Raw genomic sequence first — 25304 nt, forward strand, 5'->3', positions numbered from 1 at the left:
CTTTTAGTAGAAAATAGTATTTTTTGTTCTTTTAGAATTCTAGTAACAATGAGCAGTTTTGTAACTGTAGGATCTGTCTATAAACTAGTATGGTAACTTCTGTCCCAAAGACCCTTGGTAGGTGGAGGATGGGAAGAAGGAAAGGGTTGTTGTAGAGGGTCTTAAAAGGATTGTTCATAGAGGTCTCAGTTCACAGTTGGCTGGCTCCAAGGCAGGGTGGCCTGGCAGAGGCCTCTAGAGGAGAAACAGTTGATGGCAAGCAGAAAACAGCAAAGCGGTGACGCAGTGAAGCAGCAGCAGCAGACAAGCAGCCACCAAGAAGCAACCACCGCAGCCCTCCTCCTGTCCCTATGTCCGATTGAGGCTGAAGCCCTTCAGGTGGGCAGCACTCACCCCTGAGGTGGGCCTTCCCATTACTCACACCCAGACCTATGCCCGACCAATCAGTGGACTAATTTAGCAACCAACACCCTTGACTCCAGCATCACACTCTCTAGATCCAGCCACCTATGCAAAGCCCCACCTATGACCAAATGAGCCTTTGGTGCGACATCTAGACACAAGCCTTAACACCTAGTTATTAAACTACCCTCAACAGCACTTTCAATGAACGTTAATTTAATTTAAGAAGTTAGTTTCATTTCTACATAGTCAAAATGATTATTGTACAACAGAGATTTCCTTTTAATAATTTATATATTCCATATAAATAAAAATATACACAAAACAAGGAAATATTATTTACATATTTTAAACTGATAATCACAAACCACAATTATTGAAATGCATTTAGTTTTTTGGGTTTTTTTTTCCCCGGTACCGGAAATTAAACTCACGACCTCGTGCCTGCCAGGCAGGCGCTGTGCCGCTGAGCTAAGTCCCCAGCCCCTTGAAATGCATTTAGTATTGTGAGAATTTAAGAACAGCATCCTGAGCATCTGATCATGTATCACATTTCGGTCTATCTTGGTTAAGATCATTTGGTAACATTTGCATATCAAATACATACTGAATATATCTATAGATTTCCTCAGCTTTTTGATGAGTTACTTGGGCATACATGGAGATTTCTGCAGGTGAGCTGGAAAATAAATTACAGAGAAAAACATTAAAAACTTTGGCTTTTATAAAATTTAATATTCTTATCTCACCTAAAGAACACCAATCTTCAAAAATAGTGATTTCAATATCTGCAATGCACTAAATATTTGTGTCTCGCTACAATTCATACGTTGGAACCCCAGTTCCCCTGTGTTGGTGCTATGGTTTGAACATGGTTTGTGTCCCCCTCAGAAAGGTTCATGTGTAGGGAACTTGGACCCCAAAGTGGCAGTATGAGAAGACGTGTGGATCTTTAAGAGGTGGGGGTCTACTCTTCAGGTTATCAGAGCTAGTGCTGTCCGTGTAAGGGATTATGGCACCCAGTCTCTCTGGGCCTGGCTCAAGATGTGCTAAGTTGCTCCTGCATGTGCTCCCACCACTGCTATCTACTCCATGAGGTTACGCAGCCAAGGGCAGCCCTCACCACAGACCTGGCTTCAGTCCCCAACACTGCAAGGAAAAAAAGCTAGTAAAATTCTGAACTTGAATATTTTTCTAGTTAGAGAACTGAATGGCCCAGAAATGTTAGCATGCAAGGTCAAGTGTAAACATTATTTATTGTCTGTCTCCCCATAGAGCTCTAAACTCCTAACAGCAATAGCTATGCCATTTTTCTTTTATCATATTTTCCCATTATTTTCCTCAGCTTCACACAGTAACTGATGTTGGCAGTCAAAAGAAACTTTACAGAATAAAATACAGCAGTCTCCATGCTTTTTTTTGAAAATATTCAAATTCTACAAAATGCCAAGAATCATTGAAAAGCAATCATTTTAAAATATTACTAAAAATAGACATCTTTTTTGAAAATCTTTTTTTATATTTTTCATGTTTAGAGTTTGTGTTGTTATTTTGGGTTTTTTTCCTCTTTAAAATATAAATAAATAAAATAGACATACCTGTTAGCCATCTTTTTCACAGATGAAAACTGATGATACATGTTTAATGCAGTTATATAACTTATATTGGGAATACTTAAATAAAACTGAAGTGCCTCGGATTTACTGCTATTCACCACTGTTGGGACACGAATACCAACATTCTTTCTTTGTTCCACTAAAGAGAGTTCCTTTAGCAAATCTGCAGTTTCTTCTTGGCAGGAACTGAACAGAATTCGGATTCCAGCACCAATTAAGGTGGTCAGCAGACTGTCATAGCTTTTTGTTCTCCTGAACATTCTTGATGTGTCTCCTAAATATTTCACATTTAAGAAAATACAAATTTTAGTAACTAATATTAAATAGGTTCATTAAGACATATTACTAAAAGCCTAAAACCTACACCACTGAGCAAACGATTGCCACTTGCTACTAATGAGAAGCCTCATGACTAAAGTTTTACAGTGATTCTCATACCTGAGAGACAAAATAGGGAGAATGGTCTTCATAAGTGTCTTAACCTGAAGTCAACATATAAAGATGAACGGTAAGGGACAGTTTAGATGCCTGATGACAAACACTATTATTCACCTAATTTTTCATGTTAGCGTTCATAAAATGAGAAAAGGAAACTGGGTCACTGAAAAAGTGACTTATTCAAGGTTGCATGGTTTACCCGTGACAGCATGGGGGATGTAAAGTTGCATAATTCCCAAACAAATGTTTCACATAAACTATATTTCCTTTTATATGTAACTCTTCAATTTTTCCAGTGGCTTTCATCTACGTGATTTTACTTAACCCTCATAATAACTAAGACAAGTATAACACGTATATTATCAATACTTAGTATACTTGTTCACACAGGAGTGATTTGTCAATGCAGCATTACTTAGCTACAGAAAAACCAGAGATGAATCCATATACCATGATTTTTTCAATGATCTCTGGGACTCGCCATTAAATAATTACCATGCAAATTCCTTAACTATAACACATTTCCAAATACATCCTAGATGCCCATTTCAAACTCAAAAATCTTCACGTTTAAAATTGAGCTTCCCTTGTGCTTCAAACCTGCTATTTCTTTTATACTTATAATTTCAATAACTAGCACCATTACCTAACCTCCCTGTCACCAAAAAGCTGGTCAGTTAGGGGTTAATTCTCAGCTCCCACCAAGTAATGCAAATCCTGATTCCCAAATGCCTCCCAAATCCTCCTCTTCCCCACTATCCTTTCTGGGATTCCTGAAAAGGTCTTCTGATTAATTTACTAGGCATCCAACTTGGGACTCCTTCTGTCTCTCAGACAGAAGCTTTCTTTCCACCAGTGTACTCTGCCCTTAGCCTCCACTGTTCCTAAAATTCATTCTTCAATTTTAGAGAACATGAACTTGTATAAGACAAGAACTTGTACCAGACATCTACCAGGTTGGGAGATCCTTTCCCCTGTATCACTTGGAGATCTTCCACCAAGATCATTAGACAAGAGTTTGCTTTTGTTTCACAGACTCTGGATTGGGACTCATTTAGATAACAAATCTTTATGCTTCAAATTTTGTTATGTCTTTGCCCACTGCTTGTAACTGCTTATGCTTTATCTCATATAGTTTTATTAAAATGATGACAAAGCTAAGTTAAAACATGGAATTGTTTGTTATAAGGTTATGATAATAGGACATTTTTACTCCTGTTTTGTTCTTGTATATGTTACACTTGAACTAGTTACTAAATTTACTGGTATTCCTTACTTGACTCTATTTAAGACATAGTGCTACAGAGAGTAACGTTAGAACACCTGCTAGTGGACTTTAATACAAACTTCTGTAAAATGGGTCTTTTTAAGTAAAATCTAGCTGACTTAGAAAATATACATGCCCATATAATAAAACACAGGATTCCTTCCTCCAGTTATAAAATGCTAGATTGGTGGCCATTCTTAAGACTTGGAGGACAGATTTCAGTGGGACAGACTGCCTGTGACCCTCCTCTGCACTCTAGAGGAAATGCCAACCCTGTTCTGCTTAAGCTTCCTTCCTCTGGCCTTACTCCTAATCTTTCCTACTACTTTGTTCTTTCCTTTCTAGAGGCATGTGAAACTAGAAAGAAAATAACTCTGCACCATTCCAAACTTTTCCTCCTACTCAACAACTAAGTTAAACCCGTAGAAAAAGCATTTGCTAACTCTGAAGACAGGAAAGTCATCTTAAAGGAAGGGCACATTTCCCATCTCTGCATCAGATGAGACATCAGAATTTTGTCCAGGAGAACACACATAAAAGCCATGTCCTGGCTTGGTGTTCTTGGCAAGTTTCCCTTGTAGGCTGAACCTGAGACACGGTGGAAAGAACTGACTTCTGGGGAAAACCAGAAGGAACTATTTCCAAAACACCACACTTATGGGACCAAAATACATTTAGCTTAAGGGAGAATTTCCAACCTTTCCTTTTCCCCTCCTACGTCTAGTTATCATTTATGTATAGAGTAAAAAATACTTTGATAATAAATTGTGGACTTTAAAACCTTTACTGTAAACTTATAAAGCACTAAGTAATGATGTTGCTCAGGCTTTTACCTATCCCTTATAGAACTTTGACAAACAGCAGTTACTCTACCAGCTAGTTACTCTTAGAGCAGCTGCCATTCTTAAAGCGGAGGACAGATTTCCCCAGCATCTCCTTGGTGAATCTTCATTGAAGCCAACAGCCAATGGAATGTTGACCAGACAGACAGCTGGCTCCGTTTCTGGAGACTGATCTCTGGTTGTGTGGGTCAATAGAGAGTGAGAACAACTGAGGGGTCATGGCCAGGGTTGCCGTCTGGCAGATACCCAGAGGTTCCTCAGTGGAAACTGGCTCCCAACCACAGAGAAATCTCCACTTAGCTATCATACTTACCTCTCTCTGCTAATAAACTACAAATTCTCCTTAAGCTTTTCAGTAGACTTTAAAACCACTTAGATTACCCTTCCCTTCCAAAATCTGGCTGAGGAAGCTTGCCACAACTGTTTACATTTCACAGCAGCTAGTAGGGAAGTGTTACATTTATTCCTTAGTTATGCTAAAGAGTAAGAAAGAGATTTTAGTCAGACTTTTCTTTCATGGGTGTGCAGAAAACTAATGTGCCTTTACTAACATGTAAAATGAGATTGCCAGATGATAAATGTAAATTTAACCTGTGAGCTTCAAAGATATAAAAATTTAAATAAAGCACAGCCTGTCCTGCTGCTAAGTAAGACTGCCTACGTGAGTAGATAGATGTCACAAGTGTCTTAGCGACTTCTTTGCCCTACAGCCCAGGGCAAAATTCCTCAAGTCAGTTGTTGCTTTTATCTATCTCCAGAGGTGTTCTCCTTCACAGCACAGCCTGTGAAGTGCTCTACTTCCAACTCACCTTTTTATGTATGCCCTCTTCCAAAAACAATAGTTTATTACAAAGTTATGCTTTCCTTCTTTAAACATTACTGTCACAATTAATACCAATTGTAACTTGTGCTTATGTGTCCTACAGGAGTTAAGTTCACAAGCTCCCTGGGAAAACAAAACTACACACCAGTCTGAGGGTGGATAGGCTGGTCGAATTTTGTCTTCTGCTCTCTCCAGATGGCACCCACCTGTCCTGGAGTGGAATCTACTCAAGGGATGCCTTGAGGGTATCAAAGTCAACTAGAAATCAAACGGGGATGCCCAAATTATTTCTTCTTGTATTTTAGACATGGAGAGCTCAAAGTGGAAGTCTCTTACTCCTTCAGGATACATTCTTAAGCACTGGAAGATGTTTGACCCTTATGTGTTGAAAAAGAGATATCTGATATTTTTCTGCAGATGCACAAAGCCTGCCAACCCTCTAGACTCAAAATGCAATGCAAAGGGAAGTATTAATTATGATGTTCTTTTACAACTAAAATCATACTGTAAAAGAGGGAAAATGGTCAGAATTACCCTATGTTCAAACTTTCTTTACATTAATAATTCTTATTTAAACTCAAAGTGTAATTATAATCCATGTAAGACCACCCATGTTCATGCTCATACGTCTCTTTCTCTCAGTGGCTTAAAGCAGACCAAGCTAGATTTAGAAAATTTTCAGATGACCCCAAAAGGTACACTGATGTCTTTAGAAGATTTACTCAGACCTATAACCTAGGACAGAAAGATATAGTGTTAGTCTCATTAATTCACTAACCTGTTTCTCACCCTTTAAATCTCCTTAGCTTATTTAAATACAAGGCTGATGAAAAACACAATGGCACTAAAATGTAAAGTGATGTAAACATTCATACTGTAAGTTTCCCACCTCTGACAGTAAAAGAATGAAGTTAATAGTCACATTTCTTCACCGCCTTACAAAAGGACATTTTCAAGTACAAACCTGTTTTTTCTCTCTCTTTTTCCACAATCACACAGATTCTCTCAAACATGCTCTGCAGGTGCTGGATCTGTTCAATGAGCTTGCTCTTATTTGCAGCGTTTGCCATCTCAGACTGAGACCTCCTTTCCACCACCATGCGGTTACTCACAATGTAGCCTCCACCGTTAAGAGAACAGACCTCCACATGGAACCCATGCACTGCTCTTAGGGAAGAAATGACTTCAAAACCAGAAGTTATTTCACTACTATCTACAAGAATACAGGTTCTTTTTTCTTCCTGTGCAAATCCAAGAGACGTATCCAGCTCTGCCAAGTGGGGTGCTGAATTGGAACAGTGTGACCCTGAAGTACAAGGGTCCTCCAGAGCATAACCCACCTGAAAGAACAGAAAATACTGATCACCATCTGGTCAAATATACATTAGTACCCAGAACTCCTCAGACCTCATGCTGATTCTCCTTGCTGATAATATTTAGTTTCTTTTCTTTTTACTTCAGCACAACCAATGTGACTAAAGAAACAAGCCAACATTCTTACAACTCAAAATATATTACAAAGCTACAACTAAACAAAAGCTAAGGGGGAAAAAAGAGCTAAGAGTAGAATATGTGATCAAATGCCTTCAATGGAAAATTGAATCTCCTAAATAACATGGGGTATTTATTTTGCAGGGCAGGGTATCAAACCCAGGCACTTGTGCATGCTAGGCAAGCACTCTACCACTGAACAATTCTCCCCAGCCCCTAAACAACATGTCTTTAAAAATAGTTTGAGCTGCATGTGGGAGCCCACTTTTATAATTCCAGCACTCTGAAGCTGAGACAGGAGTATCAGGAGTTCAATGCTGGCCCAAGCGACACAGGGAGTTGAACTATACGTTGAGACACTGTCTCAAAAAAAGAAAAATAGTATTTTGAGGCTGGCGGTAAGGGTTCAGTGGTAAAACACTTGCCAAGAATCTGCAGGGCCCTCAATTCAATCCCCAGCACTGAAAAACAAACAAAATTGAAAATCCTGGAAATTAAGCCAGAACAAACCCAGATTCCCTTAGCAAATTATCTGCCAAATCCTGTTGACCACGAGTTCTTTTCACAGAGGCACAATCCCTGGGTAACATGCACAGTGCCTGTTATGCTTGATACACTGTGTCAACTTGAAGAGTCTAGAGGTTTGGCTAAGTGACTCAGCAGAAAGTCGGGGTGCTTACTTTGTATACATCCTGAGCCTGTGGAAGAGGAGCGCATGGACATTATGTGAGAGCTACATGCCCCTTAGGTGGGGGTAGCCTGTTTACAATGTAAGGGATGGAAAGAGGCTGCTTGCCGCCATTCCCCCCTTTGCTCTTGTTGATTTGTTATCTTCTGCCTCGGAGCCAGCCAAGTATGGACTGAAACCCCAACAAACTGTAAGCTAAATAAACCTTTCCTTCCTTAATTTTGGGCATTAGGTACTTTGTCTCAGCAATGAAAGAAAAGTAACCAAGACAATGCCAGATGTTCAAATGCTCAAAAAAAGTTAAAATATTTCACTATAAGTGCAAAAAAAAGAAGAAAGCAAAACGGTCAATCTTGATATCAGTAAGTGGGGGAAATTCTCTCAGAACAAAGTAGTCCTCCGGCCCGTGAATCTGTCACCAAAATATGTATACACAGTAACCACACAGTCCACAAAAACCTCAAGAAAAATTTAAAAAGCCTCAGGAAAAAGGGTATTTATCAGTCACATGGGCAAATCGAGCTGGACAGGAATTGTATGAAAACTAGAACTATGAAAACATTGCTGGAATAAAAATATGGACCTGAAACTACAGAAACACCAATTCTCACTGGATGGATCACACTCCCACTGATGAGGCTCTGCATGAGAAGTACTTCTTGCACACTGCTGCTAGAAGGAAAAGAGCGTGAACCCCCCATGGAGATGGCAGCAGTATGTGGCACCATCGCATCTGCATTTGCCTTTTGGGGAAACTCCACTCCAAAGAAGCCACCCCACAGCTTCTCTGGCAAAACATGAGAAGAAACGTGCATGGCTATTTGTTATATGAGTATTTCTAACGGTAAAAGATTAAGTCACATGGAGGTGTACCGCCCTTAATTCTTCATACTGGGAAGCTGAGGCAGGAGAATCAGAAGTTTAAAAGCTCTCAGCCTGGGTAACTTAGTGAGATAAGACCCTGCCTCAAAATAAAAAATTAAAAAGGGGATATAGCTCAGTGGTAGAGCGCCATTAGGTTCAATCCACAGTACCACAAAAACAAACAACTGCTGGGGAATGCTAGTAAACAAACTTATTGTTTTAAAACTGATACAGAGAAAAAATATAGTACTGAACCTGCTTTTCTTATTCAAACTGTATTACCGGATAACCAAAGAAAGATTCACATTACTGAGGTGAGCAATAAAAAGCAGACCCTTCAAAGTTACAGGCCAAAAAGACTACAAAAGAATACAACAAATAACAACTATATGCCAACAAGTTGCATAACCTAAATGATACGGACAAATTCACAGAAATTCATGGAACTGGCTGAAAAACAGAAATTCTGACTAGATCTATAAAAAAGTAAGGTGAGATTAGATTAGTAATCAAAAACCTCTCAACAAAGAACAAGCAAGGAGCAAAGGACTTCATTAAAATTGATTCTTCACTCAAAGAAGAATCAATACCAATGGTTTCCAAATCATTTGAAGAGAGGCTCTCTTAACTCATTCTATGAAGTTAGTAATAAGAGTAAAAGACACTCTGCAACTACAACCAATATCACATGTGGAAATAATACAAAACAGAAAATCAAATTTAGCAGCTTTCAAAAGTTTGTATCAATCAATCATCACATTAAGACAATGAAGAAAACACGCACACACGTGCACGTGCACACACACACACACACAATCATCACAACGGATGTGGAAAAGCATGTTTCAAGATCTACAATCCTTTCATGACAAGGAAAACTAAGAGCACAACAACATAACTAAAGCCACACAAAGAAAGCTTGTGGCTAGCATCATACAGCTTTTGTCCTATGGCTACAAGACAAGGACGCCCACTCTAGACCTTTCTATTGAACACACAACTGGAAGTTTTACCCAGAGAAATTAAGCAAACACCGCAAAGAAACTAAGAACAAAGCCAGAGAAATAAAGAATACAAAACACATCCAAAAATTGGAAAGCAACAAGTAAACTATCTCAACGACAGGTAACATGTGTAGAAAACTCTAAAGAATTCACACTAAAAATTTAAACTGGGAGTGGTGGCACATGCCTGTAACCCTAGCACTCAGGAGGCTGAGGCAGGAGGATCCCTGCAAGTTCGAGGCCAGCGTGGGCTACAAAGTGAGCTCAAGGCCAGCCTGAACTGCATAGCAAGACCGTTTCTCAAAAAGATTTAAAAAAAACTTAGAGCTAATAAATTCAGCAAATTTGCAAGATAACAAAATCAATACACAAGAATTAATTCTAAATCTATACACTAGCAACAAATAATCCAGAAGGAAATGAAGAAAATAATCCTATATGCTATAGCATCAAAAAGGATAAAGTATTTAGGAATAAACTTAACCAAGGAGAGGTAAGACCTAAGCACTAAAACTACACAACACTGGTAAAAGAAATTAAACTCTGAAAAAAATTGTCCTTGTATTTGCAACTTTAGGAGTTGTTTAAAAAACTCTCATGTTAGCAGCTCACTGCCTTCTGCAGCTCACTAAGTGTTAGCTACATTCTTACGTCTAGATGTTGAAATCGCCCCAAATCAGCCAAGTCTCTCACTGGAGATGTCCTTCTTTCCTTAGATAACAGTTTGGCTTCCCTACAAAGTCGGCTCTGTAATAACTTCCAGAAAATTTATGATTCTGTGTATTACCTGACTTCTTCTTGTAAGGATGGGAGCAACATTCTTTTCAACTCTGTGTATTCAAAACTAAGATGGACATCCTAATGACTCTGAAATACTATTTAAAATAAGTTTACTACTTAATTTCAAAAAGCATGAAAGAATACATAAATGAAGTAGCCATGGAAGAACTAGAAAATATGGGAAGCTCTTAAGTCGTCTTAGAGTAGAGTGTGCCTTTCTAAACATAACACTGAAGTCAGGAAGGACAATGTAAGAAATGTTTACGCTCATAGTGCTTGCTTGTTTTCAAAGTATTTCGCACACATTACTTAATCCCATTACTGTCTTTATACTACAGATGAAACACTGAACCTCAAAGAATTATGTTTTCTGTTCTCTAGCCTGCTATAAAGAGTCAATCCAGTCAGTATTCCCCTAGCATGTCTTCAAGAAATAACTGCAAACAAAGCCAGGGGACAATGTGAAACAGAAAACATCCATTTTTAGGCCCACTGTGTGGACATGGAGGGTCATGCCGCTAAGGCAGACTGCAGCACAGCATCCTGGGAGGAAGCAGAGCAGAATGCTAGCTACTGGGTGATAGGCTGGAGGATGCTGGTCAAATGACAGAAAATTTCAATCACCTAGAAGGAACAAATTCAGAGATCTATTGTATAACATAGGGACTCTACTCAATAACAATGTATTGTATTCTAAAAAAAAATCACCAACAACCAGGCATGGTAATCCCACATTTATAATGCCAGCACTTGAGAGGCTGAGGCAGGAGGATCACTGTGATTTTGAGGCCAGCCTAGGATATCTAAGTGAGTTCAAGGCCAGCCTGCACTACATAATAAGACCCTGTCTCAAAAAAAGAAAAAAAATCAATCACTGAGAGTATATTTAAAGTGTTTTCAGTATAAAAAATAAGTAGTAAGGTCTTCCATATGTTAATTAGCCATTCCACAATGTACATTTTTTGAAACATTATGTTGTATACAATTTTTGTCAATTAAAAGATAATTTTTTTAAGAAGTCTATGTTCAATCTCACTCTTAGATGATAATCACAGAACTGAATCGTTACTTACAGCTGGATGCTTATTACAGTATGTCCCCAACTTACCAGCACCGGAGTTGTGAACTTTCACAGATACGAACAGGCAGCCCATTGGGTTTTTATGCTTTACACTGTATATCTGTGTCAAAGGTTTTGGTCTTATAAACAAATCTGATTTTGAACGAGTTAGTCGGGGACTGACCATACAGCAAATTTAACACTTATTTAGCAAACGTGCTATAACTATAAACTCGTACAAACTGAAAATGGCTTTCATGATTCTTTTAGTAATCACAAGATAGAAAAAAGGTGAAACTGACTACTTGGCAACAATCTGAAAGAAACAAAGGAAGGAAACTATGTACTGTTCTTATGTCCCTTTCCCAATAAAAAACAGAGTTCCATACCCGAAATATTTTGGGGGGAAAAAAGTGTATTTGGGCACTAGTTCTTTGCATATAATTTTTATTAATTTCATCTTGCAGGAAGCACTACTTTCCTACATTCTTTTGATAAAATTATTATGCTTCCTGACAGAATGACAGAAAACTATGAATGCATTTAAAAATTAAAACCTAGGGGCTGGGGATTTAGCTCAGTGGCAAAAGCGCCCGCCTGGCAAGCACAAGGTCGTGAGTTCGGTTCCCGGTACCGGAGAAAAACCAAAAAAAAAAAAATTAAAACCTAAACATCCTATGAACTGCCTATAATTTAGTGTATCATTTTCTTATTTGAAGGAAACTATTTTTTTTTGATGCAGAATCTCGCTGTGGAACGCAGCTGGCCTTAAGCCTCTCACCTCAGCTTCCCCAGAGGTGGGATTACAGCCGGTACCACCATGCTCAGCTTGAAGAAATTTTCTTCACATTGTTTTGCTCAGTTTTCTTTCACCGCACTATTTCATATACCCTCACGCCCCAAAAGCACACATACACACCAAACAAAGCTCCCAAGATCCCTTCTCCCACGGCAAGACCCTTCTGTCAAGCTTATGAAGGTTTTCTCCTTACATTCAGCCATACCTTCCACTGAACTGGGAACTGTCTGCGTTCTTTCTGTGACCCAACAGCAATACACGGTGACGAGGCTGATGTGGTTTCATTACGGCCCTGAGGTTCGATGCCCAAGACTCCAGAAACCGTACCCTCTACACACAGCGGCGTCTGCTGCCTCTGGTTTGCTGACTGACTTACCCCAGGATTAGAAACGACCTTCAGCTGCACTGCGGACTCAGCAGGCTTTAAATCCAAAGGATCCTCCTGGCAACCGCTCTTGTCAACAGCGCTTGAGCGAACCACAACGTGCGAATCTCTCTTGTCGTTTACACTGTTCTCCTCCTCACTGGAATCATTTGGTAGAACGACTCTGGACAACTTCTTTTTGGAACGCGCACAATTCTGCTTCACCTTCATCTGCTTTAGCATTACTGCATGGCGGGTTGGGTACTTTTTTCTCCCACTCGAAAGACACTCTTCAGTGATTAAGTTAAAATCAACACAAACTTCTTCTTCACTTGATTGGCTTTTGCAAGACTCCTCTTCATCAACACAGAAACTGTCCTCTATGTAGGTTTCATCTTGTTCAGGGATCTGTAATGAAAACACAAGTCTCTGACATGCCTTTCACACATTCAGCAGGTACCGCAGATATGTGTATGTATATGCATTTTAAGCATTAATACCTATTTAACCCTCTTTAAGTCAGCCATTTTTCCACTAACATATACTAAGTACATTCTTTATGGAGGAAAGTTGGTAACTGAGAGGTAGAAAATGATTTACACTACAGAATTTTACAGCCTGGTAAGGCACCCAGAAAAGTAAACCAGAATAAACAGTTATGATGAGTCCTATTTAATAAGTACAATGTGGGCTGGGGATTTAGCTCAGCGGCAAAAGCGCCTGCCTGGCAGGTGCAAGGTCGTGAGTTCGGTTCCTGGTACCGGAGAAAAACCAAAAAAACAAACAAACAAAATAAGTACAATGTAAGTACAGACATATGAATGACATTTATCAAGCCAAACATGGTGAGTATAGGAATATAAGAAATATTCATAAATGAAAAATAATCTGCAATATTTAGATATAACATTTTTAGGAAAAAATTAAGAGAACTATGGACATGTATGAGAATTAAAAACCTAATTCATACATGGTGAAATTCAATTCTCTAAAACAGTCCCCTAACTGGAAGTTTTTACTCTATTAGTTTAAATTAAAGAAAAGAGAACTTGATCAAACTAGGTCTAAAAGGGGTCTTGAAAATTCATTTAGTTCACCTCCCGAACAGAGCAGAAATTTGCCCAGATAGCTGCTGGCTCAGGTTTCTGTTCTATGTGGTTTTTTTGTGGGTTTTTTTTTTTTTTTTTTTTGGTACAGGGAATCGAACTCAGGACCTTGCATTTGCCAGGCAGGTGCTACATCCCTGAGCTACATCCCTAGCCCAATGGCTCAGTTTTAGAAACAAAACGGAAGCTTCGTTACCAAGAACACATTCTAATACCACCCTGAGGAAATTATTATTCATTCTGTAAGTTCATACCTGTGAGAAAACGTTCATGTTGTTACATTTCTTCTGGAGTATTCTGTACTTATTGTTCATCAACGGACTGCGCAAAGATTTCATGTAAATAGCTCTCATTTCCGAATCTGTGTAAAGACACAATTTAAGTTAACAAGATTTAAAGGAAAACTAGCAAAGTAACTTTGTCCTATTCCAAATTTGCATTCAAGAATTTTAAAAAATCTTATATAAAAGACATTAACATATATTGAAAGATCATCTAAAACTGATGATTCAAAAATACAAAGTAAGCCAGGCCTGGTGGCACACACCTGTAATCCCAGCACTCGGGAGGCTGAGGCAGGAGGATCATTGCAAGTTTGAGGCCAGCCTGGGCTACAAAGTGAGCTCAAGGGCAGCCTGAACTGCACAGCGAGACCCTGTCTCAAGAAGACAAAAAAAAAAAAGAAAATGCAAAATAAGCCATGAGTAGTGGTGCACACCTGTAATCCCAGCTAACTGTGAGGCTGAGGCAGGAGGACTGCTCAAGTTTGGAGCCAGCCTGAGCACTTTAGTAAATGAGACCCTGTTTCAAAATTAAATAATAACAACAGTAATAATAATAATGAGGAGGAGGAAGAAGAGAAATGATACCTGAAAATAAAAGATAATCTTAATTTGAAATTACTTTTTAAAAAGAAACGCTTTAGAATCATGCCTATTTCCAATAAACTGTTAAAAATGAAGATTTAGATCTCTCTCCATCCAAACTGCTCCGTCTGCAGCCTGCTCAGTGTCAAATCATAGACACTAGTCATCCTGTTGCTCTAATCCGTGGGTTCCTTTCTGTCTAATCCACCAGAGTCCTGTCAGCTCCTCCTACCCAGATCCACTCCTTCTCATCCTCTTCAGCAGTATCTTCGCAGAAGCCTCTATTCCCCTTTGACTGGGTCACTGCAATTGCCTCCTACCTGCTCTGCTACTCTCGCCACCCTGTAGGCCATTCTCAATGCAGAAGCCAGAGAGGACACTCACATGTCAGCGCGGCATCTGGCCGCATACTACCTTTGATCTCACTTCCTGCTACTTCCTTTCTCCCTTATTCTAGTCACAATGCTATGGTGCACAGGCTGGGAATACTCCTGCCGTCCTACTGTAAACCTGCAAAAGTCCCTTCCGTTAAGGGCATAAAATCTTATTAGTAGCAAGGATATATAGTACTAATAACTTAGGCCTTAAACTTTTTTTGCTTTAAATTCACAGACATTTGGAAACTTTGTTGTTTTAAATCATTACCAGAGACTGCCAGAGCACAGCTCAAGGCAAGATCTATGAAAGACCAGAATACTGACAAATCAATCAGAACACTCCACACTTCTTTCACAGCCTATCAGAACCATCTGCTCTCTGGGTGTGCTTTACAACACCTGCTCAAGCACTGCTTGAAGATATTATTTTCCAAAAGTAACGTCCCTTGCGTGGCAAAGACTGTACGATCTCCATCCACCTGAATGTAAGCCTCATAGGAAAAGCTTTTTGTCCCCTTTTTCCATTGGAGTATTTTTCTCAAGTGCCTTACATTCAAAGCACAAGCCGGGCGTGGTGGCGCACACCTGTAATCCCAGCACTCGGGAGGCTGAGGCAGGAGGATCGTTGAGAGTTCGAGACCAGCCTGGGCTACAAAGTGAGCTCAAGGCCAGCCTGAACTGCATAGAGAGACCCTGTCTCAAAAAAGATGACAAAAAAAATAAAATAAAACAAAAACCATTACAAAGCACAGAGCAGGCATAAATATTTGTGGAATGACATTTGATACCTGAGCCACGCCAGTCAATCAGGAAAGAATTATTCAAATAAGCAGAAGCCCATAAATAACCAATTCTAAAACAAAGCAAGCATCATAGAATTTGAACAGAAATTATGAAGTAAATATTTTTGTACACACCAAATATAATTCCCTTTAAATCTAGTTTCTTGGAAAACTGCTTAGTTTTTAAACATGAGCACACTGCAAACACTGGGAAGACTTTTAGAAAGTGTCACAGTATTTACCATTTACAGCCTGTGAACACTGAGTTTCATCATTTAAGAACTCCAACATCGAGGAATCTTGTTCATTTTCTGAGTCATCCTTTTCATCTGATGAAATGCACCTTCCATCTTCTTCAGAAAGTTCTGCTTCATCATCCAGAAACATCCTAGCGATATGCTAAGACAAATTAGAGAACATGAAGACACCCTTGAGAAGATAATTTTTCTTCAAGATTCTAATTCTGGATAAATGGTATTAAGTTACTTTTTTAAAAAAAAATAAGTTACTTTTAAAATTTTTAATTGAAACGGAATTATACATTATGGGATTACAGGGTGACATTTGAACACATGCGCACCACGTGTAATGAATGGATCAGGGCAACCAATATGGCCATCATCTACTGCTAATTTTTTTTCTTTTGAGACAGGGTCTCACCATTTAGTTCAGGCTGGCCTGGACACTATGTAACTCAGGGTGGCTTCAAACTTGCGGCGATCCTCCTGCCTCAGTCTCCCAAGTGCTAGGATTACAGGCATGCACCACCACACCTGGCAATCCATCACCTAAACATTTAGCATTTCTTTATGCTGTGAATATTCAAAACCCTCTCTACTAGCCATTTTGAAATACACAAGTGTCAACCAATTATCTCTTGTACTACAGAAGTTATTCCTCTTAGGAAAATGGATTTCTTGTCAATGCCATTTTTTCCCCCTAATACTAGGGATTGCAGCCTTGTACCTTCACAGTGAGCTACATCCCCAGACCCCTATTTTAAAATCACTGTACTTATCTGGGGAAAGGTTCACTAAACTGCTATATTGCCAAAGCTGGACTCAAATTAACAATCATCTTGCCTCAGCCTCCCAAAGTGTTGGGATTACAGGTGCACACCACCAGGCCTAGCTCTGTTAATGCTTTAAAGAAAAAGAAAATACACAAGAAGAAATGATGAAGTAATATGTCTATTTAAAATTACTACTGATAGGGTCACTGTGAGTTCAAGGCCAGCCTGAACTACATAGTGAAACCCTGTCTCAATAAGATAGATAGATAGTTAGATAGACAGACAGACAGACAGATAGAATAACTCCTGATAAATTTATAGCAAAATAATGTCCAAGTCATCATGTCAGTTTGCTGCAAGTTTGTAATAAAAAGTTTCCTGAGTCTTCCAGCTAATTAGCTTTTTGCCAGGAAAAACACCACAAACCAAAATGACTGACCAGAGAAAAAGATGCTAAGAACTTTTTTCAAATATTTGAATATTGGACACTGATCTGGAAAATAAGACTATAAAAGCAAGTATCTAAAATCTCAGATTTCTATATCTACATTTTCTTCAATTTGAACAATAAATTTTCCATGCACTTCATTTACTCATTCAAGATAACACAACACTGCAAAAAAAAGTATCAAACCACAAAGAGAATGCCAGGCATGGAGGCGCATGTCTGTACTCCCAGCTCTTGGGAAGCTGACCCAGGAGGATCACTGTAAGTTCTAGGCCAGCATGGGCTACATAATGAGTTCAAAGCTAGCCTAAACTACACGGAGACCCTGTCTCAAAAAAACACATGAAGAAAAATATCACATTTTGAGATTTTAGTTCCAGTAAGAAAAAAAATCAAAATTGGTACCAAAACACTTTTTTCAAAATTGTGGTATTCTGCTAATAAAAAATGCATAAACAAATATACTTTGATGTAAAAACTAATATATAATATATATTCATATATACATGGAAAATTAAAGAGATAAAGTTTACCTTTTGGTGACTATTTTGGACTTTGATGCCTCTTCTAGCATTCTTATTACAATTCTTAAATTCTTCTAATTGTGGATACGGTCTGTTAAAATTCTCACTCTCATCACTGGATGATAATTCAGACTAAAAAAATTCAATAAAATTCTTGCATAAGAAAAAATAGTTGGGTTATTTTACTAGAGTGTACTTGTCAACGTTGTTCCTTTTATTTTTACTTTTTCTTTTTAAATATTTGGTTTAATATTCTCTTACAAAAATAAAATCACTCTCATAATTCAGATCCATATACAATATTTACAAATTTAAAAACCAGTAAGTTAGGTAATTCTGAATGCTTAAATGCCAAATTCAGTTAACATAAATATTCATTCAATTTAGTTTTATATTAAATATATTTGATAACATATTTTTAATTTAATAGTGCTAAAGCAACTTTTCTAGTGAAATTTCATAACTATTTGAAGTTGATATGTATTACTTGTAATTTAATTAATTTTCCCCAAATTACCCTAGATTGCATCAGAAAATTACTACCCAAGCCAAGTGTGGTGGCACAGGCCTGAATCTCAGTACTCCTGTAAGCACAAGCCTCAGAAGGGTCAAGAGTTTTAGCCCATCCTGGGCAAATCAGCAAACCAGCAAGACCCTGCCCCAGAGTAAAACTTTTTAAAAGTGCCAGGGATTTAGTGCAGCTTGAAGGCCCTAGGTTCAATCCCCAGCACCACCAAAAACAGAATAAACAAGATTAGCTAGTCTCGGATTTTTCCTATCAGCTGCAGGCAGATCATTATCCTTAAAACTTGCCCTTTACCCCAACTACAGATTCAGTCATTAAAGCCTGTCCATTGTCACTTTACTCTCCTGTAAGAATCTACACTCAAACACATTCAACAATAAACTGTTTTGTCTTCCTTGAATTTGTAAACTATTTACTAAACACCTGAAGCCAAAACCAGGGTTACCTTGAACTCCTTCCTCTCCTCCTTTCCAGCCCGAGTAATTCAGTGAGAGATAAGGACTTCCTAAGAATGACCCACACTGTTCTCTAACTGTCATTGTAACTGTCTTGTAATATTCATCCTAGAACAATTTGACTATACATTATCTGTCATTTACTTACTCTAAGAACCCTGCGCTTTTTGACAGCATGGACCGGAGAATCGATTTCACTATTATTCTGATCCTAAAATGAATAAATAAATACAGTAAACAGATTAAGTAAAAGGTAAAGTCCTCAAGGAAAATAAATGGCTTTTACATGGCTTTTACATTATATGATTACAATGGCTTTTACATGATTTATACAGAATAACAGAATGACTCACCTCAGGAGATTTTAAAACATTTCCTTTTCGCTTTTTACGTCTTCTTAGAAAAAACTCATCTTCACTTTCACTATTTATTAATAATTGTTCACCTGTGATTTATTTAAAAAATAAATCTGGTCAGTAGAAGAGAATGCAAAATGTAATTTTATTAGTCTGTGATTCTAGAATTTATCCTAAATCTATTATAGTCTTTCTGCCTTTTTCCCTTTATTCACCTGCAGGTTGAAGGATTAAATAATAAATATGCGTGCTAAAAAAACCAACATATTAAAAGATCCTGACTTTTGTGTGTCCATGTGTGGATATACTTTTTGTATCATCACAAAATCCTCGACAGAGTATCAGAGGTCTTGTGGTGGTTTTAAGTTTGTTCTCAAATTCTTTGATAATCCTCCCTTCAAGTAGCAGATCACAGTTCCTTTCTCCATGAGCGCAGGCCAGACTTAGTGACTTGTTTCTAACAAAAGCCTGAAGTGGAAGTGAAGGTGTGATACGTATAAATCTGCCTCACAAAGGCACTGTGGCCTCACCCTTGTTTTTTCTATAGTATCAGCTGTACAGGGAGGGACCAGGTGCTGTGTTTTTCCTCTCTGTAGCCCAGGCTGGTCTATACCTCCCGGGATCAAGCATTCCATGCCGCTCAGCCTTCTGAGTAGGGCCGGGGATATAGTTCAGTGGCATAAGCGCTTGCCTGGCAAGCGCAAGGTCCTGAGTTCGGTTCCCGGTACCAAAAAGGAGACAAAATAACAGCCTTCTGAGTAGCTGAGACTACAGGTGTGGGTCACCGTCCCCAGCTACCAAATGCTGTGCTTTGAGGATATACTCAAGCAACCCTAGGCAGAAGTCCACAGAGCAAGAAACCGAAGCCTCCCGCCAGACATCTTACAAACAAACCACCTTAAAAGTCATCACCTAAGCAAGGTCGGGACTAACCAGCGCCACTCACAACTAAGCCACAACTGAATTCCCACTCACAGAAACCTTGAAAAAAATCAATGATGTTGCTTTAACTTACTAAGTTTTGGGCGAGGTTAGTCACAGTACATAACACTAGATAAGCAACATGGCTCTGAGTACCTAGAAACTGGCAGTAGCCATGACAGAAAACTAACTACAAAGGAGCTTTAGACCTAGACAGGGGCTCAAAACCAAGAAAACTTTTGAGAGTTTCTGTGAAGGCCTCAACAGCAACAAAATAACTGTAGGAAGCCCAGTGCCCACTGAGGCTACAGGCAAGAGCGGAAAAGGAAAACCTTATCAGGAACTGGAAGAAAGGAACTCCTCTAGGAAGAGTTTCAGGAAGTTTAACAACATTGCAGTTAATATGGAAAGTAGAAAATTCACCTATGAATGAGGTGATGTAGCCAAGGAGACTTTTAGACCAACTGTGTAAGGTATCTCTTGTTTCTTCTCGCTGTAAGACAAAGAGAGCAACGAAAGAAAAGACTATTAAATATAAAACAGCTGGAACTTAGTGGTTTTGAAAGTTCCCAGCCTCCTCAGGTGGCAAGCCACACTAAAGCAATCTTCTGTGTAAAGAACAGACTCAGAGGACTGCCGGGAAAATGTAATGAAGCTGTAAGATTTCACTGAAAATGCGATTAAAACCTCAGAAAGATCAAAGGTGCGGCCTCAGAGTACTGTTCAGTCAGACAAAATGCCCCTAAGTATTTTAAGAAAGATTCTCAAAGATCCTCTCCAGGCATCTTTAGAAATTATCTCCAAACATCTCAGCAAAAGCCCAAAGCAAAGAAAGGCTTTTTTCTCCCCCAGCAAAGATTTGTGCATATGAACAGTAACTAATAGAATGGACTTTCTCTGAAGATTCTGGAAAGTTCCACGAAGATTTATCAGAATTATAATAATAGAAGAAATGCAGCAGAGACAGATAGTATAAATTGAAAAGAAGCCTCTGGATCTCCAAATGTGTACCAAAAGGAAGCAGGCACAGAAAACTCATGAAAGGTACTTGTCATGAGAAAAAACAAGCATCCAAAGGATGGAAGGATGGAGGCCAGGAACACGGAGAATATTACCAAGCTCTGAGCCCTAAGGAAGAAATTACCAAGCTCAGCTCCCCTGGATTGGAGAAATATTAAGGACTAGTGCTTTCTGTGTACCGTCTATCGCTCCTCCACCCTCTGAGCAGCCATCCCAGAAGCAGGCTCTCCAAACCCAATAAACCCCTCCACAACTTAAAATCCCAGCTATAAGCACATGAGCAGTCTAAAGACAGAACCACCAGCTATGCAGCTCTTCAATCCCTGACCTGCAAGAAACTGAGATAAATGCTGTTTTAAGCCACTGAGTCTTGAGGTACTTTGTTACACAGCACTAGATAATACAAACCCATACAATTAATTTCTCCACACATTCTCTGCTACTACTGATACCTTCACCCAGACAGGTAACAGGAATGATTCCTTTTTTGTAGACAATTCAATCAGGTTTTCTTTTTTCATTATCTTGCAAAAAGCCAGATTTAAATGAAGGGCTCAGTTACAGTAACCAACCCATTTCAGGTTGTTTCCTTTTTAACTGCTTTCAAATATACACACACACACACACACACACACACACACACACACACACTTAACATGGTAAGTGATCTTAAATCCTTTCTTCCAATTAGATGGAACAAAAAGTACTAACTGTATATTTTTAATATATGTGTTCAATATAATGCACATGATTAATAGTTACATGCAATGCTAGAAAGTTTTTAAATTTTATTTTAAACTGAAAAATAGAAAAAGCTTTAATGCAGATCTGACACAAGCAGAAAAATGACTTTACCCATCAACACAGACTTAATACTGTATAGATGTATCAAAACCAATTTTGAAGGCTCACAGGCAACATACACCTACAGAAAGTAAATGTCAGAGCACATCCCAAACTATGCAGAACAGTTACAGTTTTAAAATCAAACATATCCCTAGAACTTACTTTAAACATGCTTTCATTTTAAATAGAATTTTCATGAATCACAACCTTTCATTTTAAATAGAATATTCATGAATCACAACCTCAAGAACCCAAGGACAAGATTTACAGGGAAAACTCTCATTTTATCCTACAACTTTTCTTTTGCTTGAGTCATAAATAATAAAACTCATTACGTGCCCAATAAAATTACCTTTAAATAAATTGAGTTGATAAAACTCTAATTTTTTATTCTTTTAAAAAATATTTTAAAATTTAAAAATATATATATATAAATTACAGTTGAGACTTATAGCAGAATTTAAAGGATACTGATATCATTTTAATACCAAACATCTGTCACTATGTTTTCTAGTTTTTCTGTAAATATAAAATCTGACCACAGACTTCTGGCTGTCTGGATATTTTATGGTCTGGCCTCAATCTCTAAATACGATCTTATTTCTCAAATATTTTACTAGCTAAATCCTCTACTTTAAGCTATGGCCCCAAAATCTTACATCTTCTTCCCTCTACCTTTGTTTTATCATTTTATAACAACAAAATCATCTATTCAATTCAATCTGTATATAGATTATAAATATTCCTGAGTAACCCAGACCAACACACAGTATCTGTAAAGGCTTTCTAAACTAATCTAACTCAAAATCTCATCGTCTTGTCCACTCCATAACAGCCACTGTCACCCAACTGGTAGTCACTTCCGACTCTTCCAACACTTCCTGACATCATATGTCATATGAAGGCTTGTGTTTTACAACCAAAAGCAAGGCTGAACTTATACTTCTTTGTATACTTCGTAATGTCAGCATAATACATTTCTCATGGCATGGAGATAAATATTTTCATCAGTGAGCATCAACTTAAGAAACACACAAATCAACTAACTAAACAAACACACACACACACACATTACATCATATACTGAGGAGTTACATTTGGAAAAATTACACATTTCTAAGGTAATTCTTCTGCAAACACTTATGTATTTCATTACCTTCAGCAGAACGACAGGACTGATGCTGAAGGGCTTGATCACTGCTTTTAGCCTTTTGTAGAGAAAACCCTGAGTCATCAAAAGTTGAACTCAAGGTCTCTTTAAACTTTTGCAGGTTTTTTTTCTTATCAGAATCTGGTGTCTTGAGTATTTTCTTTCTTACATTAGAAAAGGAGTTCAATGTGTTTGATTTGGAGACGGGTGTGCTCATAGCTGTTTCTTCTACTGGCAAAGAAAACTGAGAAAATCCAGGAGATAGAAATTCTTTCATTTTTGCTGCACTCAGTGCAAACTGTGGACTCTGTGTATCTTTAGCTGACGGGATAGGTATGGTTTCATTTGTAAAATTTTCAACATGATCTCTTGATTGATTCAACACATTATTTTCAACCTTTATCTTCCTCATACCTAAATACTTTCCAGACAGATCATCTACAAGTCTATTCTTATTTGCATCAGATGTATGTTCTAATATTTCATCATCAGAATCTGGACAAAATCCTAAATCAAAGGTAACAGAAAATAAATCCCTGGAGCAATCAAAAACATATTCATCACTGTTCGGTTTTTCCTCATGTGTATCTTTCAAATCTGCATGCAACGTGCAATTATGAGTATCATGAATTACTTGATCTTGGGGTTCCGAATTATCATCCAACAAAAGTTCATCAGAAATTAAGAACTGAGAGACTGGAGCCATTTCACTTACAAGAGTTTTGTCTGATACAGAAAAAGATTTGCAATTACTTTTCAAGGGAGAACGGCTCGTATCATTCAATTCTTCATTAAAATCTTCAAACAGGAGTAAACTCTCATTCTGATCCATAGACAATATTGGGAAATCATTGTTATCAACATCATGATTGTTTTTGTCAACTAAACTCTTTGAAGGCTCTGTATGAATGTGAACATGATTGTCAGATAATAAATTTTCATTTTTAATATTCTTATGTAGTTCATCTTCCCTGTCAAATAAGTAGGGCTCATCAGAAATCTTATCGTTATTTGCATCAAAGAGACAGTTTCTTTCAGAAGGCTGATTAATAATTTTAAGTGAATCCAATTCTAAATCCTGTTGAGAACCCACAGCTGAATATGACATCAAAGAGGTGGATTTACAACTGTGTAAACGCTCTGTGTGGGGTAGAAAGGGCAAATTCTCAAGTTTCGCAATTTCATATTCCAAGTCTGCGAGTCTACTGAGAGGTGGAGGAGAATGCGATAGAAATCTCTCTACATTAGCTAGTACCTCTTTCGTCAGTGTGTGACAAGGATGAAATTCATCATTTGTTCTTGATACAGAAAGCTCTTCCTCAAATGGAAGAAATAAGTTGGATGAAACAGATTTCTCATCACTGAAACTGCCATAGCCAGAATCTAAAAAACCTCCAGCAACCGAGTTAGTGGATTTATTTATCAACTGGGCCTCTGCCAGTGGTACATCTGGCTGATTAGCAACTTTTTCATTAACAGTATGTGTGGCAGCAACTCCACTGCTATCTGATGACCTTTTATCATCTGGTACATCTACCTGAAAACTAGGCTCGACTGGAGAATTTCTGCCAGTATTTAAAAAATCTGTATCACCATTATTTTCATTAGGCTGGTCCTTTTTCATTTCTTTAGAAGCTATTTTCATTAGAGAGACAATTTTAGTAGGTTTGATGTGAGTTTGTTTAAAAATTTCAGCACATCCTTCATCAGAGTCTACCACTGAGAATGAACTGGCTTGATTTATATTCTTTGTAAACAAAGATTTCTTGTGAGTAATTTTGGCAGGATTCCCAGGAGTTCTGAACGTTGAGCTAACATCTTCCATTTGTAAATACGATTTCATTTCCAATTCATAGTTGCATTCACCCTAGAATCAAGTAACATGCAAAATCACGTGAAGACAAAATAAAACAAAGCAAAAAGAGACAATTCTTTTCTTTGCTGTTCTGTTTTGGTGATGGTAACGGGGAATAAACTGAGGACCCTGTCACTCTGTGTGAAGCAACAAAAAGCCAATTCTAAAAGATTAATTTCTAGGGCCAGGGATATAGCTCAATGGCACAAGCACCTGCCTGGAAAGTACAAGGTCCTGAGTTCGATTCCTAGTACCAAAAAAATAAAAATAAAAGATTAATTTCCAAGCCAGGCATGGTGGCGCACACCTGTAATCCCAACACTTGGGAGGGTGAGGCAGGAGGATCATTGTGAGGTCAAGACCAGCCTGGGCTACAAAGTGAGCTGAAGGCCAGCCTGAACTGCACAGCAAGACCCTGTCTCAAAAAAGACCAAAAAAAAGAGATTAATTTCTATGTTAAAATATTTTCTAGCCAGGTATGGTAGTGCACTGAACGCCTGTAATCCCAGCACTCAGAAGGCTGAGGCAGCAGGATCACTGTGAGTTTGAGGCCAGCCTGGGCTACAAAGTGAGTTTAAGGCCAGCCTGAACTGCAGAGCAAGACCCTGTCTCAAAAAGATTT

The 25304-nt window shown here is 38.3% G+C and overlaps 1 protein-coding gene across 1 annotated transcript in view; it reads right to left on the reverse strand.

Annotated features, from left to right (window-relative positions):
• Positions 1-18: 18 nt before the first annotated feature.
• The window catches only part of Fancm (Fanconi anemia, complementation group M), a 57695-nt gene continuing 32409 nt past the window's right edge, over positions 19-25304 (reverse strand). Inside the window, exons 13-22 of the mRNA XM_013510101.1 lie at positions 22834-24694; positions 18888-18979; positions 18683-18745; positions 17563-17685; positions 15812-15968; positions 13799-13905; positions 12451-12846; positions 6353-6728; positions 2001-2292; positions 19-1081 (exon numbers count right to left, since the gene is read on the reverse strand). Coding sequence (XP_013365555.1) covers positions 943-1081; positions 2001-2292; positions 6353-6728; positions 12451-12846; positions 13799-13905; positions 15812-15968; positions 17563-17685; positions 18683-18745; positions 18888-18979; positions 22834-24694 — 3606 coding nt within the window. The 3' untranslated portion in view covers positions 19-942. The remainder of the gene's footprint in view (positions 1082-2000; positions 2293-6352; positions 6729-12450; positions 12847-13798; positions 13906-15811; positions 15969-17562; positions 17686-18682; positions 18746-18887; positions 18980-22833; positions 24695-25304) is intronic.

The sequence above is a fragment of the Chinchilla lanigera genome, unplaced genomic scaffold, assembly GCF_000276665.1.
Source record: "Chinchilla lanigera isolate Chin_1 unplaced genomic scaffold, ChiLan1.0 scaffold00008, whole genome shotgun sequence".
In the NCBI taxonomy this organism is placed as follows: Eukaryota; Metazoa; Chordata; class Mammalia; order Rodentia; family Chinchillidae; genus Chinchilla; species Chinchilla lanigera.